This window comes from Notechis scutatus, chromosome 3 (genome assembly GCF_049901735.1).
Source record: "Notechis scutatus isolate UNSWTSFEM ecotype Mainland chromosome 3, rNotScu1.2, whole genome shotgun sequence".
Taxonomy (NCBI): Eukaryota; Metazoa; Chordata; class Lepidosauria; order Squamata; family Elapidae; genus Notechis; species Notechis scutatus.
In genome coordinates this window covers 108,707,892-108,721,092 of record NC_142011.1, presented here as the reverse complement: position 1 = coordinate 108,721,092, position 13,201 = coordinate 108,707,892, and the positions used below count along the sequence as shown (strand labels likewise).

Below are 13,201 nucleotides of genomic sequence, written 5' to 3'. Positions count from 1 at the left end.
GGACTCAGAGAGGTAAAAAAATGGGAGGGTAAAGACCCGGACGGCACTTCCGGCGTGTGTTTTGGCTCCCGGGAACGCCTTCCGGCGGCTTCAGCGATGGAGGCGTTGCGGTTGCTGCCGCGGGACGCTCGAGACTTCGCTTCGTCGGAGTATTGGGACCGATTCTTTCGGAAGCGAGGCGAGCGCGCCTTTGAGTGGTACGGCGAGTGGTCGGGACTCGGACCGACTTTGGGGCGGTATCTGCGCCTGCGGGACTCGGTGAGACGTGATAAACCGGAGGAGAAAAACAAAAGTTAGGAGAAAGGAGAGCACGTGGGCAGGGCATGAACTTTATTCGGTGGAGGCTCCGGAGGAGTTTTCATTACCTGAGATCAGTCAAACCAACTTTCGGAGCTACGTTCCAGTGACTAAAATATAGATTAGCCCCCCTGGCTGGATGTACATCACAACGCACTAAGCCACTAACTAATCGCCCCCTTTTCAGTTGCCTCGTAATGTCAAGAGGGCCTCTGCAATTCAGATTGGCCGCCTGATGTCTAGTCTAGTTTTTAAAATCCCCGATGAGCTTGGATGAAGGCAATTCAGACCGCCCGATCTCTTACCAGAGGCCACCATGATTCTGATAACTCCTGATTTTATTCTACTTAGGCACAGGATGGAGAAAAACGTGAACGTTAATGTGCTTGATTTGGTAGCTGACAACTAGCAAGACAGGCACTGCCCTCAGTTTTACAATATTAAAAAATGCAGAATGTAAGAAATCCCAAGCTCATGTATGTGCTACAAATTTCTTACAAATACTGGCATCAGCCATGCAGGTGAAAGCAGTTTTAAAAATTGGTGAGCTCTGTTTTACGTCTCTGGCTGCTATAATCTCTTAGATAACTGCAGTCTTCACAGAAAACATATTATTTCTTCTCCATCCACCCAATCATTACACCTATGTAGACTACAGTGATAAAGAGTGAATGTATAAGAAGTACCTGTATTCCAAAAATAATATTTTGCCTTATGTCTTTTAAGTTATAAACCAAGGGGCAGGCTGAGGTTTTTTTTATTCATCATGTAGGAAGCCTTTTTAGTTGAAATATAAAATTGCTTCAAATACTTGATCTACAGCAGGGCTCTGCAACCTGAAACACTCAGCTATCTGGACCAGTTTCCCTCAGAAGAGAAAACATCAGGAGCCACAAAACCTGAGATGGCATGGCCAACTTGATGTCACTCACTCCCACCCAGTCACATGACCCCCCAGATACACCTACCTAGATTTTGTGGCTCCTGGTATTTTCTCTGGGAAACCTCTCTTTCTCTCTCTCTTTCTCTTTCTCTTTCTCTCTCTCTCTCTCTCTCTCTGTCTCTCTTCTCTCCTCCCCCATTTCTCCCTCACTTTCTCTGATCTCTTTCTCCTCTCTCTCCCCTACTCTCTCATCTCTCTTTCTCCCTCTCATCTTTCCCTTTCTCCCTCTCTAATCTCTCTATTTCTCAAGAGCAGCAAGCAGGCCATGGAGGCGGTAAGAACAGCAGCATTAGCCACAGCCGGGCAGGACCAGTGTCTTTTGGCAGAGAGAAAGTCACGTGTCTCCCCATATTCCTTTCGCCGCCTCCATGGCCTGCTTGCTGCCCTTGCAGCACCTTGTGCAGCACACTTAAATTTAGCATGCTTCACAATAGAGGAGATGGCGTCCCCTCCTTCTCCTGGAGCCCATTATGATGCAGAGAATTGGCTGTGGCCAGGCCAGTGTCTCCGGGCGGAGAGAAAGTCATGCATCTCTGAGTGGCTGAAGTACATGCAGTACCAACAAGGGTCAGAAGAGGGGCTCTCCACTCATGCTCTGGAATATGGAGTGAGTCTTCTCAGGCCAGGCAAGGATGACTGCGAGGGGAGGGGTCCGCCAGTGGTGGGATCATCAAACAGGGAGCCGCAGGAGGGGGCCCAAAGAGCCACATGTGGCTCTGGAGCCGCAGGTTGCCGACCCCTGATCTCAATATGTGATCTAGTGTAATATGGGAAATTTCCCTTTATTCCTGTTCTACTTTCTACATATGTGGATAAGAAATTATGGGTGCTAACTTCTTTCTCAACCCTACTTTAAGCTGAAATCTAAAAGTGTGGATTTTGCATGGACTCTAAAGAGAGCTTTCATGAGTCATTTTGATATGTCAGGGTCTAAACTTCCAACTTTTTCCTAAGATTATATTTCTCTTCATTAGTTTCATGACTTTTATTTTAAAATATCCAGTGAAGTGTATACAAATTATCCAGGATCTACTTTCATTTTAGTTTCATGTTTTAATTACTTTGAGGGCCTGATGCTAGAACTCTTTGTATAAACCACCTGAAAAATCCCTATGCTAAGGAATAATTTTAATAAAAGGAACGTGACATTTCTTCCATTCTTTTCTGTTAGATTCTTGTTGTTGGCTGTGGCAATTCAGAACTAAGTGAGCAGCTGTATGATGAAGGCTATCATGATATCATCAGTGTGGACATTAATGAGCGGGTTGTTAAGCAGATGCAGGAACGCAGCACGCAACTGAGACCCAAAATGACTTACATGGTAATGGATGTACTGCAAATGGATTTCCCCGATGATCATTTCCAGGTGGTGTTTGATAAAGGCACACTTGATGCCCTGCTGACTGATGGAGAAGAAACCACTCTGAAAAGAGCTGAAAGAATGTTTGCTGAAATTAGCCGTGTCTTGCAATTCGGGGGGCGTTACCTATGTGTCTCCTTGGCTCAGACACACGTATTGAAGGCAGCTGTGGAATATTTTTCTCAGAAAGGTTGGATGGTTCGTGTACATCAAGTCCCTGGCCAGAAAACAGGCACTTCAGAACAGGAATTTGCTTTGCCTGTCTTTGTTTATGTTATGACAAAGATAAAACCAGTCCCTGGCTCTGTTTTATGCATTTTGGAGCTCTGTACTGAAGCACAAGAGAAACCTGCCCGGTTCAAGAACAGTGAGCATCTAATTGATGCAGTGAAAGAGAGACAACACTATTCTCTGCTGTGGAATCAACTCAATAAGAACTCCAATGTAGGGACCATCTCTCTGGATCTCTGCAACAAAGACACTGGTCAAGTCCGGTATACTTTACATGTAGTGCATAGCCCAAAGGCGAAAATGTCACAGGACAAGCAATTTGCCATCTTTATCAGTGAGTTAATGTGTTCCTTATTTAGCCCACTATATTGGAGATCAAATACAATTCAAACAACCCAAGATTCTATCTTTAGATTCTCTTCCTGAAACGTTGCTAATATTGTTGAGCAAAATTTGCAGTTTTTTCAGGTATGCTGAAAAACAGTATTTGCAAAGGTAGCAAAATCTATTCCAATATTTATGAGATTTTGAGTTTGTCAATGCTAATTAGCAAGTCGCCTTTAGGATTTTTTTTCTCTATGAATTTCATCCCCAAAGAATGAACTAGCAACTTTTAAATAGGTTGGTATCAGACAAAAGAGTTGAAAATGATTAAACATTCTGTATCATAATATTGTTTTCGAGTATCAATTCATTTTCTGATATTTGATATTCTAACTCACAAAATAGAAGTTATCAAAATAATTGCTGCAGCGTCTAACAAATGATATTTTTACATATTTTTGCTTGGTATTGTTTTGGTGGATATAATATTGTAATATTCCCAGCATTTGCTTCTAAAACATCTTGAGTTGTGACCATACATTTCCAATATATGATTAATTGTAAATAATTGAATATAATTTATACTATTTTAAGAAAGTAGTGATCAAAGCTTTATGTAAGGATAAATGTTAAGAATCGTGGTTAGCAAAGTATGAATTACCAAGGAAAGCAATAAGCTGCAACATGAGAACAGAAAAATTGTTCTGCTTTAAATATCCCATGAAATTGAAATATAGAATCTGTGCACTGAAAGCTCCACATTTTTGATGAGACACAAATCCCTTCTGTTGCCTGATGCAGTACCACAGGGCAGAGAAACTGAGTGGCTCTTTGGGACGGAGGAGGGACGGAAGCAGTTGGTCCTGAGTGCGGGATTTTGGCGTCTGGTAACTGTGGCCTTACATAGAAATCAACACTATGACAACATGGGAGCCATCCAGGCAGAACTGTCAGAAAAAGTGATGGAACTAGCCCCCCCTGGGCTTCCAGCCCAGCAGCAGGTATGTCTTTTGTCTGGCTAATGACCAGTAAAAGGTCCGTTTAGCCCTCTGATCTTCTCTAGCAGTGGCCCACTAAATACTTAAGGGAAGCCAACAAGCAGGATGCAATTATAGTAGCACTTTCTTGCTGATACTTTGAGAAGCTATGTGATTAAAAAGGTATTTTTTCCCCTCCTTGAATTTTTCAGTGATGATGTGATGGTTTCTTTGAGCAATGCTGCATGAATTTGACAAACTCTTTGTACAGCAGAAGCAAAATTAATTTGTTCCATGGTCTTCTGCAGAAACAAAGGCTGCTCAGGACCTCCTGGCTACTGCTGCTGCTAGAGCAGGGAGGAACAGCAATCAGCTGTCTTGGCCTAGTACTTAAACTTCAGTTTGTATGTGATAAAAATATGGGTCTATTCAAGCCAGATACCTTAAACGTTTTGGGAAAGCTAGGTGATCAAAAGAACTTGATACTTAAAATAAAACTGGCATTGCCTCTTGCATATAAGAATCCAAAAAACACAGTGTCAAAATCTTTTTTCTGCCATCTCAATATTGGTTTTAGCAAAGACTACCACAAATCTAAGATCCTAGAAAGTGGTGGTCATAGTTCAGAGTAGATGGCATTTATAATATGTATTATATTCTGTCCCCCTGATCTTTGAAGAAACTCTGGGATGGTAGCATCATTAGATTGCCTTCTCTTGCAGGTGCCATTTCTGTCTGTGGATGGAGACATTGGGATCCGTACCATCCAGCATAGTGATACTAGTCCTTTTAGTGGGGAGTACGTTATTGAAGATGTCAAAGGAGGTGGTGCTTGCTATTTCCGTCGACTCATCTTCCTCAGCAACAGGAATATAGTGCAGTCAGAAGCAAGGCTTTCATCCAGGGTATCCCACAAAGGTGAAATTAAAGCTGTGGCTACTAACTATGGGCGACTGTCATTTAGAATGGGGTTGTGAGGAGGCCTAGTACAGGTATATAAGTGGGAGACGTGTACTGCACAGCCCCACTTTTCTCTCCAGCTTCCTGCGGATCAACTTAAGGAAATGGTAGAAAGAAGCAGGCTAGTAAGGTAAGGCAATGTTTTTGAATTCCTAAGTACAATATGCACTGCTGTCTTTCCTGTTTAGCACCACATATTTTAAGATGTGCAAATCCGTATCAGTCTTCTCTACCACGTAAATTTATGGCCCTTTGAATATTGTTCAATTCTCAGCATCCCTGACTACTACTTGTCCGTCCAAGAGTTATAACTCAGGAACAGCTGGGTGTACATTATCTTTGCACAGCCATCTAATGAACTAAAATGAATTCCGGCCTGCTTTAAAATTAATAAGTTGTTTAAAACAAATGAACAGAATGGCTATTTTGGGAGAAAGATAGAATTCCAATCGTGACCCATTATTGGGGAGGGATGGAGTATTTTGAATAGTTGTCTCCTATCCCAGATAAGTTAAATAATCAAACCACCCTTCCCCCTTTTTATCGTTACGGTAGTCCATATGTCCATCTCAATTTGCTTTGTTTTCTTTGGCCAGGTAACATGCAGAAGCAGCAAAAGAAGAAGAAAGTGGACCTAAGGGACCGTTCCAAATCTGATGCTGAAGCTGCTCGTCTGGCCATTGACAAAAGTTACTTGTGTTGTGCTCACCACAGAGCTATGGTCTCAGGACTGTGCTTGCTGAAAAACCCTGAAGGTCTTCCAAGTGAGTAGGAAGCCACAGGATCATTTTTAAGGTGTGGCTCATGAATATTAAGTGAATTTGTTAGGTCCCTGTCAGTCGTAGCTAATTAGTGGGATTTTATTTATTAGATTTTTGTCCCAACTTCTTTTGTCTTTTACAAATAAGTCTAGGTGGCAAACATACCAATACTACTTCTTCTTACACCTCTTTTTCTCCATAATAACAACCCTTTAAGGTGGGGTGGGTTGAGTGAGAGGGACTGACCTAAGTTACCCGGACAGCTTTCATGCCTAAGGCATGGCTAGAACTCACAGTCCCCTGTTTCTCTACGAGGCATTTGTAAATAAGCTTATGCTTCTAGTCTCTTCCATCCATCCATCCATCCATCCATTAGCAATAAAAACAGAGTTTGGAGTAGAATCATAAAGGTGCTAACGTATATAATGCATATCCATTGTCTAGAATTCATTTGGCTAGATTAAATTGGATTGAGTGTCTGAGCAAATAGTAAAAAGAAAGAGGGGGAGGAAGCATGCAGACGCAAAGTTAAAGCTGCAATAATGTGTTTAGCCCCCAGCCCCAAGGTGATTCTGCCAAAATGTGCAGCAAATTATTTTATTTTTTTCTTATCCATCTGTATTGAGGGCTACTCTACATATAACCCAAACTTTGGGTTATATTAGATCTGAACTCTGAAAATCCACATGGTCATTAGGTGGCAGCAAAACTTAAGAGTATTCTGTATATCTTTCCTGCCATGTCATTTGTTATCTGTTATCTTGATTTTTCATCCCAGCTCTGGTAACCTTACAGCTCGGCTGAAGCTTTTCTTATACAGAACTGATCAGGTTGCATTTTGGTATGGGTGTTGACATATACTCTTCCAAGGAGGGATTCTTGAAAAACAGGTCTCTTTGTCAACAGCTATATCCAGCACTACTAGGTTATTTGGTGCCCCAGGGAATGGCCTGAAGTGCAACCTCAGAAAATTGGAACATGGGACAATAGACTTCATTTCTTTTCTACTCTTACATAAATTGCCCTCTGAGTTAGCAGAGCGGCTATAACAGAGCTATAAAACGTTTGGACATTGCAACCCTTACACTGAGAATTATGATACAGAATGCCACACTCCTTCTTCAGAGCAGGACACTGTTAGTTGTGCTTCCAATTCGTAACTGTTCTGTGTGTTGTTTTCAGAAGCCCAGATCCATATGCTTGTGATTGGCCTGGGTGGTGGCAGCCTCCCTCTCTTCCTTCATGACTACTTCGTGCAGTGCTCTGTTGATGTAGTGGAGATTGATTCTGCCATGCTGGAAGTGGCTACACGCTGGTTTGGTTTTTCACCAGGAGATAGACTCAAAATTCACATTGCAGATGGCTTAGTTTATGTTGCCAATCTTACAGCAAAAGGTAATAACTTCTTAGATCAATTCACACCCAAAGCCATGATTTATGAATGGTGCATCTCTTAGCGTTGTTTATCTTCTTTGACTTTCTGACAGCAAGTATTTCAGAAGTCTTGAAAGCATCTGTACTGCTCTTACCCTTTTGTGTAATTAAAATGAGTTATTTTGAGCATTTAATGGTTCAAGAAGAAAAAAAGTTTAAAAAACCATCCTTCTATTCTGGAAGTTTTAGTTATACTTCTGTATATCAGAATTCTTGTAATACACGTTATCTATAATTGTGCCCTATGATGCTATAAATCAGGTACTAAGACAAAAACACTTTTATTTTTCCACAAGGAACACAGAAGCATTTAACCCTTGTAGTGTCAAAAATCTTTATTTAAATGTTGAACCTTGAGAACCACAATGCTAGGTAGGTTATTTAACTCTGGAGCTTGCATTTGCAATTGGGCTGTGCCCCCAACTAATACATTTGCATATGTATGTGCTATAGAATCCATGTCTTGTTATGGAACAATGTGTCTAGGCTTTTAGGGACACAGTAGAATGCCATTATTTACTTTCTTGTTTAAGAATTGAATGCTGATAAAATAGATCTGTACTCTGGTCCAGCAAGACAATTCTGGTGTTTGATCATAAGGGAAAATTACGGATATTGTTACAGATAATTTTAAAACAAATTTGATGTCATAAAGAATGAGATTGGAAGGAAATTAGAGAAGCAGCAGTGAGAGTTAAACTTATTTTGATAATGACTTTTTCCCCCGTTTCAAAAGGAATGAAAGTTATAAATTGCGACAGTATCTGTATGTATAATAACTAGGATGGTAACAGTGTAGATCAGAACATACGGTACTTCAGCGGGGAATGGGACAACTTTCGTGGCCAACTCGCAACAACCAATCACAATCAATCACAGCCAACTCATTGCAGGAACACTTGACATGGCCAACTCACCACGGGACTATTTACCAATTCTATTTAATTATTTAAAATAAATAAAACATATTTTAATTGTTGAGATTTATTGTCAAGATTCCAGTAATTGCTCTAATTAAATCATGATTCTCAAGCCAAACTTCAAAAAGCTTCAAAGGAATTATTAGAGGCGACATACTGGCTCTGCCCTGTATGAAACCAACTCTGACATAGGTAATTTACAGTCACCTGTGACCCTGTTTCCCCCCTCCCCCCTGGGTGTCTTATAAACCAGACTCTTCCATTTGAGCACATTCACAGACTGGGTGTCATCATTCACATTCTCCAATGAAATATATTCAAGGGCAAATGCTCTAGTATTTTAGTTACAATCTTTTAAAGGTAAGAGTTGGAATGTACTTTCGCTTTCAAACTGCTTCACTGCTCTTCCAGATTTCCTTCCTCCCCCACCCCCTTTTTTTATTAATGGCAACTACAGGCATAGGAATGTTTTATGAGTTGACATATTTCATTCAGCCCCTCCTTTTGCATCCTTTCTTTCATGATTTTATTCCACCAATTCTTTCCTATTAGTGTAACTCTTGTGCTACAGTGAGTTATCCTGTGGTGAGTTAGCCATATTTATTTTTGTCAGGTCATATTGCACTGAAGTGGGTCTCTGACATTTCACCACGGCCAACTCACAAATGTTTTATGGGAAATTCTGGTCAGTAGATAGTAGCAATAGCACTTAGACTTATATACTGCTTCATAGTGCTTCACAGCCCTCTCTAAGCGGTTTACAGAGTCAGCACAATCTGGGTCCTCATTTTACTGACCTCGGAAGAATGGAAGGCTGAGTCAACCTTGAGCCTGGTGAGACCCAAACTGCCAAACTGCCGGCAGCCGGTGATCAGCAGAAGTGGCCTGCAGTACTGCACTCTGACCACTGCGCCTCCGCGGCTCTATAAATAAACATAGAAATCTACAAAAAAAGAAGGATGTGCGATTAAATGCAGTTAGGTAAAATGTATCTCAATTTCCTTTGACTTTGGTTCTACTTAGCAAAGTTTACAGCAGTACCTAACGTGATAGATAATATCTAAAGAGGGAGATCTCGATCTGTTTCAATATCTGATATAATTGAAAGAATATTGTGAAGTACAGACGTTCCTCGTGAAAAAAATTCTGGGTAGGGTCAGTCTTACTCAGTAAAATGTTTTTTTAGATGCTCTTGTGATTGCCATGGATTGGGATTTATTTAGGCATAAAGTCTTTTTTTCATGTGTGTATATTAGACTACAAAACAGATAGATTTGAAAACCAAAGTATATTGTTTTCACAAATGTTATTGGCCACACATTAAGCTCTAATGATCCTCACTGATATTTTGTGAAAAATATGCTCCACTTTTTTCCCTTTCCTTCCCAGCTCCATCATCTTATGATGTAATAATGTTTGATGTGGACAGCAAGGACTCAACTTTGGGAATAAGCTGTCCACCACCAGCCTTTGTGGAGAAAGCTTTTCTTCAGAAAGTGAGAACACTTTTGAAAACAGAAGGTGAGAACCACTCAGTACTAAGTGCCTGAGCAAAGTAAACTGATGAGCTGCCTCTCTAGGAGCTATCCTGTCTTTTTATTTGGATCTAATTTATTATGAATTGTTCTAGAATCAGTGAACTTTTAAAAATTCTTTGAAATCTCGCAGTACAACAACGACTTGATTAGAATGACACTTGTTAATAAAGAGATTTTTGTAAAACAACACAGAAAATTTTGTACTGCGTCATGTTTTTACTGAATACACTGAGACAGCATTTATTGTCTTTATTGGATAAGTAAAGCTTAGGATAATTATTAAACTCTTTTCAGGAGATGAATTAGAAATTCTAGTCAAGAAGATGACTAGAGTCTTGTCCAAAGGGTGTCGATTTGAGGGGTTCCTTACATAAAACTATATTGGTTGCTACGATCAGGTCTGCTGTTCATTACACCAGTTTGCAAAAGTGAATCATGTCTATATCAGAAGAGATTTCTGCAGACCTCAGAAAAACCTTGCTCATAAAGTTGGTAAGCTTTGCAAAACTATTGCTAGATATTGCAAAACTATTGCTTTGTCTGTCAGTGGTCAGGCAGGTAATAAAAATGTGGCAGAGAACAAAAGTAACGAAATAAATAATAGAGTTTTTTATATCAGCAAAAAACAGAATGGGGAAAAAGAATGAAGAAGGCAAGAAGAGATTCCACCAGAAGGAAATACTCTGTTATGTAGCCTCACTGATTGTAATAATAAGCCAAAATATTCTATTTTTTCTATCTGCAGGCGTTTTTATTCTCAATCTGGTATGTCGAGATATCTTGCTTCAAAAGTCTGTTTTGGCTGCCCTCAAAGAGACTTTTCCTGTGCTTTATACTCAGAAGATTGAAGGGGAAGTAAATGAGATCATCTTTTGCCAACAGCAGGATAAAGTCAAATTGTCTCCCAGAGACCTTCAAGAGAAAGCTCAGATTTTGGAGAAGGCACTTCAGCGACCTGGGCAAGAATGGGATAGCACTTATATCCTGGCAGATATGTTGGAAACAATAAAACTGGTTTGAACAACCACATATTCCATGTTGCAGCTACAGTTGGAGAGAAGAAATACAGCCCCCTACATTCTGAGGGTATTGTGTTACATCAGTTACAGATCCGTATTTGCATACCAGACAAGGATGGGCCATCAATTTGAAAAGTTGAAGGAAAAGGAAATGCCCATTCCTTTGTGGCAGAATTGGAAACCATTTCACTGAGAGATTTTGATTTTGAGATGAAGGAAGTGCCCTAAAATGTTCCTCTGGAGCAACCTCCTGCTTTAGATTTGTTTCTTTTGTGTTGTCATTGACTGTTTAACATCAGCTGCCCCTTTCTTTAGAATCAAATAGCTTTTGTTTTATATTTTGTTACAAATATAAGATAAAGTGAAAAAGAAGTCAGAAAGTGAAATTCCTGGATATAAGAATTTATAGTATTTATAAAAGGAAAGAACTTAATGAGATGGATTATTTCAGTTTTATAGGAAAACGTAATATTTGAGAGAATCTCTTTGAAAGCCTTATCATTTGTACAAAGATGTTTGAGTTTGTTCCAGTGACACGGTCACTTGCACCATACTTGTGACTCCCTTTTTGACACTTATGGGACAAGGATGAGGCCTTTTCAAAGTAGAATCCTCCAGTTCTATTTTGCATCTTCTGAGACACCACTGTCTAGACAGAAACTTCCCTGCATTTCTTTCTTTGTGATAGGCTCTATTGTGTAATTCCTAAAGCAAAAATGGATGAGTTGGGAAATACCCAGGAGGGCCCAAAACTCTGAAAGCTGCCAAAATTGTAACAAAGGGAAGTAAAGTATAGTCAGGTTTTACTGAGTTCATGCTTTTATTTAAGGTAGAATGAAAGAACATCGTTGCAAAGAAAAATTGTTTCTGGCTTGCTAGAGCAACTGTTCTTGACTAATGAAATGGTGTTAGATCTTACCCAACTTGTCAGAAAAATGCCTGTTTTTTTTTAATCTTCATACTTTCCTTAATTTCATGATATTCACAATTAGAGAGTTCCTTCTGATAAAAATAGGAGTTTCCGTAAATCATGTACATCCCCACTACATGTTTTGCCAGTTTCCTACATATTTCTTCTTTCTGGGATGTTTTTCAACTTATGACTAAAGTAGCCTGCCTACCACTTTCATAGGTTTTGATGGTTATAAAATGATCTCTTTTGCAACAGTCGTAAGTGAATGCGATGGTTGTTAAGCACCCACTAGAGTTGTTAAGTGAGCCAGTGCTTTGGTGTGGCTTTTCCAAAAACCAGGAGTAAATTCCAGTTTTTATTGTAAAATAAGATCACGTGACCATGGGATGCTGCAAGCAGCTGTAAAGTTGGCCCAGTTACTGAGTACCCAGCATTTGGTCATGTAATCGTGGAGGCTGACCGTCAGAATTTTGAATCCAGGTCATAAGCAGCCTCCCTAGTAGGGCCATTGCATTTTCGAACAGTTGTTAAGCAACTGGTCGTAAGTTGAGAACTACCTGTAGCAGAACTTTTATAAAATCTAAAAGTAGGAGAAGAATCTTTTAGTCTAAAGCTTAAAAGCCATCAGCAGAATGACTTTTTTTTCTAAGAGAGAAAGTCTTGGAACTAAAGGCCCCTACAAGTGAGAAAGATTTTTCCTTCTTTGCAGAAACACCCTATCTTAAAACCATTCAAGCCTTTAAAGATCAGCAGAAACACTTTGCATTGGGCCCCAAAGCATGCTGACCATCAGTCAAGGGATAAAGCGTTGGCCACACACAAACATAGCAGCCAGTCTCAGCTGAGCAGGTGAGAAATTTTCATGTAGCAATTTTCTTTTCTAAAATTTCATATTACATTCTTAGCTCCCTCTCCTCCCCTGGACATACATTATACAATATTCTGGGTTGATTTACGTTGCCTGGGAGAAGGTCGGGAAAATAAGGCAAGTTTGTTCAACTTGTTCAAAACATTCTTGTCTCCAAGATGATCTCAGTGAAGTCTTGTTCCCATGAAAACTTTCACTTCCAGAGACTTCATGTTTGATAAAAACAGTAGTAAATGATGGGAAGAGAACATTGGGTCCCAGATGGGTATCAGACTTCATGAATCACTTCACAGGGAATTTTCATGGCCAAATCATCTGAATTCAGGAGATCCATGATTGTACCGTCTTGGTAATGTAAACATTCTCTTGGGGAATTGATGGATTTCACATGGGGAAATGGTGATTTGGCTTGCCCATCTGCTTTTATTAAAGAATCATAAATTTTCCATGTCACATATAGGATATTGAAAAGTAGCTTACGATTCCTGGGATCCTACCAGTTGGATAACAAATACTAAATATTTATTAATTAAAATAAAAAAGAAGTGAAAACTCATGAACAAAAGTGGGTAACCTGGTGCTGTCCAGAAATGTTGGACTATATATTTTGGTTATTAAGTCAGGTATATAGAGGTATACTTTTGGAGTGAATTTCC

General features: G+C 39.8%; 1 protein-coding gene across 2 annotated transcripts; it reads left to right on the top strand.

Moving 5' to 3' along the window:
• Positions 1-72: 72 nt before the first annotated feature.
• On the top strand, positions 73-11,682 carry METTL13 (methyltransferase 13, eEF1A N-terminus and K55). Of its 2 annotated transcripts, none has more exons than XM_026686921.2 (8): positions 73-258; positions 2,412-3,165; positions 3,957-4,156; positions 4,855-5,050; positions 5,689-5,856; positions 7,036-7,248; positions 9,597-9,728; positions 10,491-11,682. In XM_026686921.2, the coding sequence occupies exons 1-8, from the start codon at positions 97-99 to the stop codon at positions 10,763-10,765; spliced, it is 2,100 nt and encodes a 699-aa protein (XP_026542706.2). In that variant the 5' UTR covers positions 73-96; the 3' UTR covers positions 10,766-11,682. The 2 variants fall into 2 exon arrangements, with proteins under 2 accessions (XP_026542706.2, XP_087817060.1); XM_087960934.1 differs by having other exon boundaries at positions 73-840.
• Positions 11,683-13,201: the final 1,519 nt, after the last annotated feature.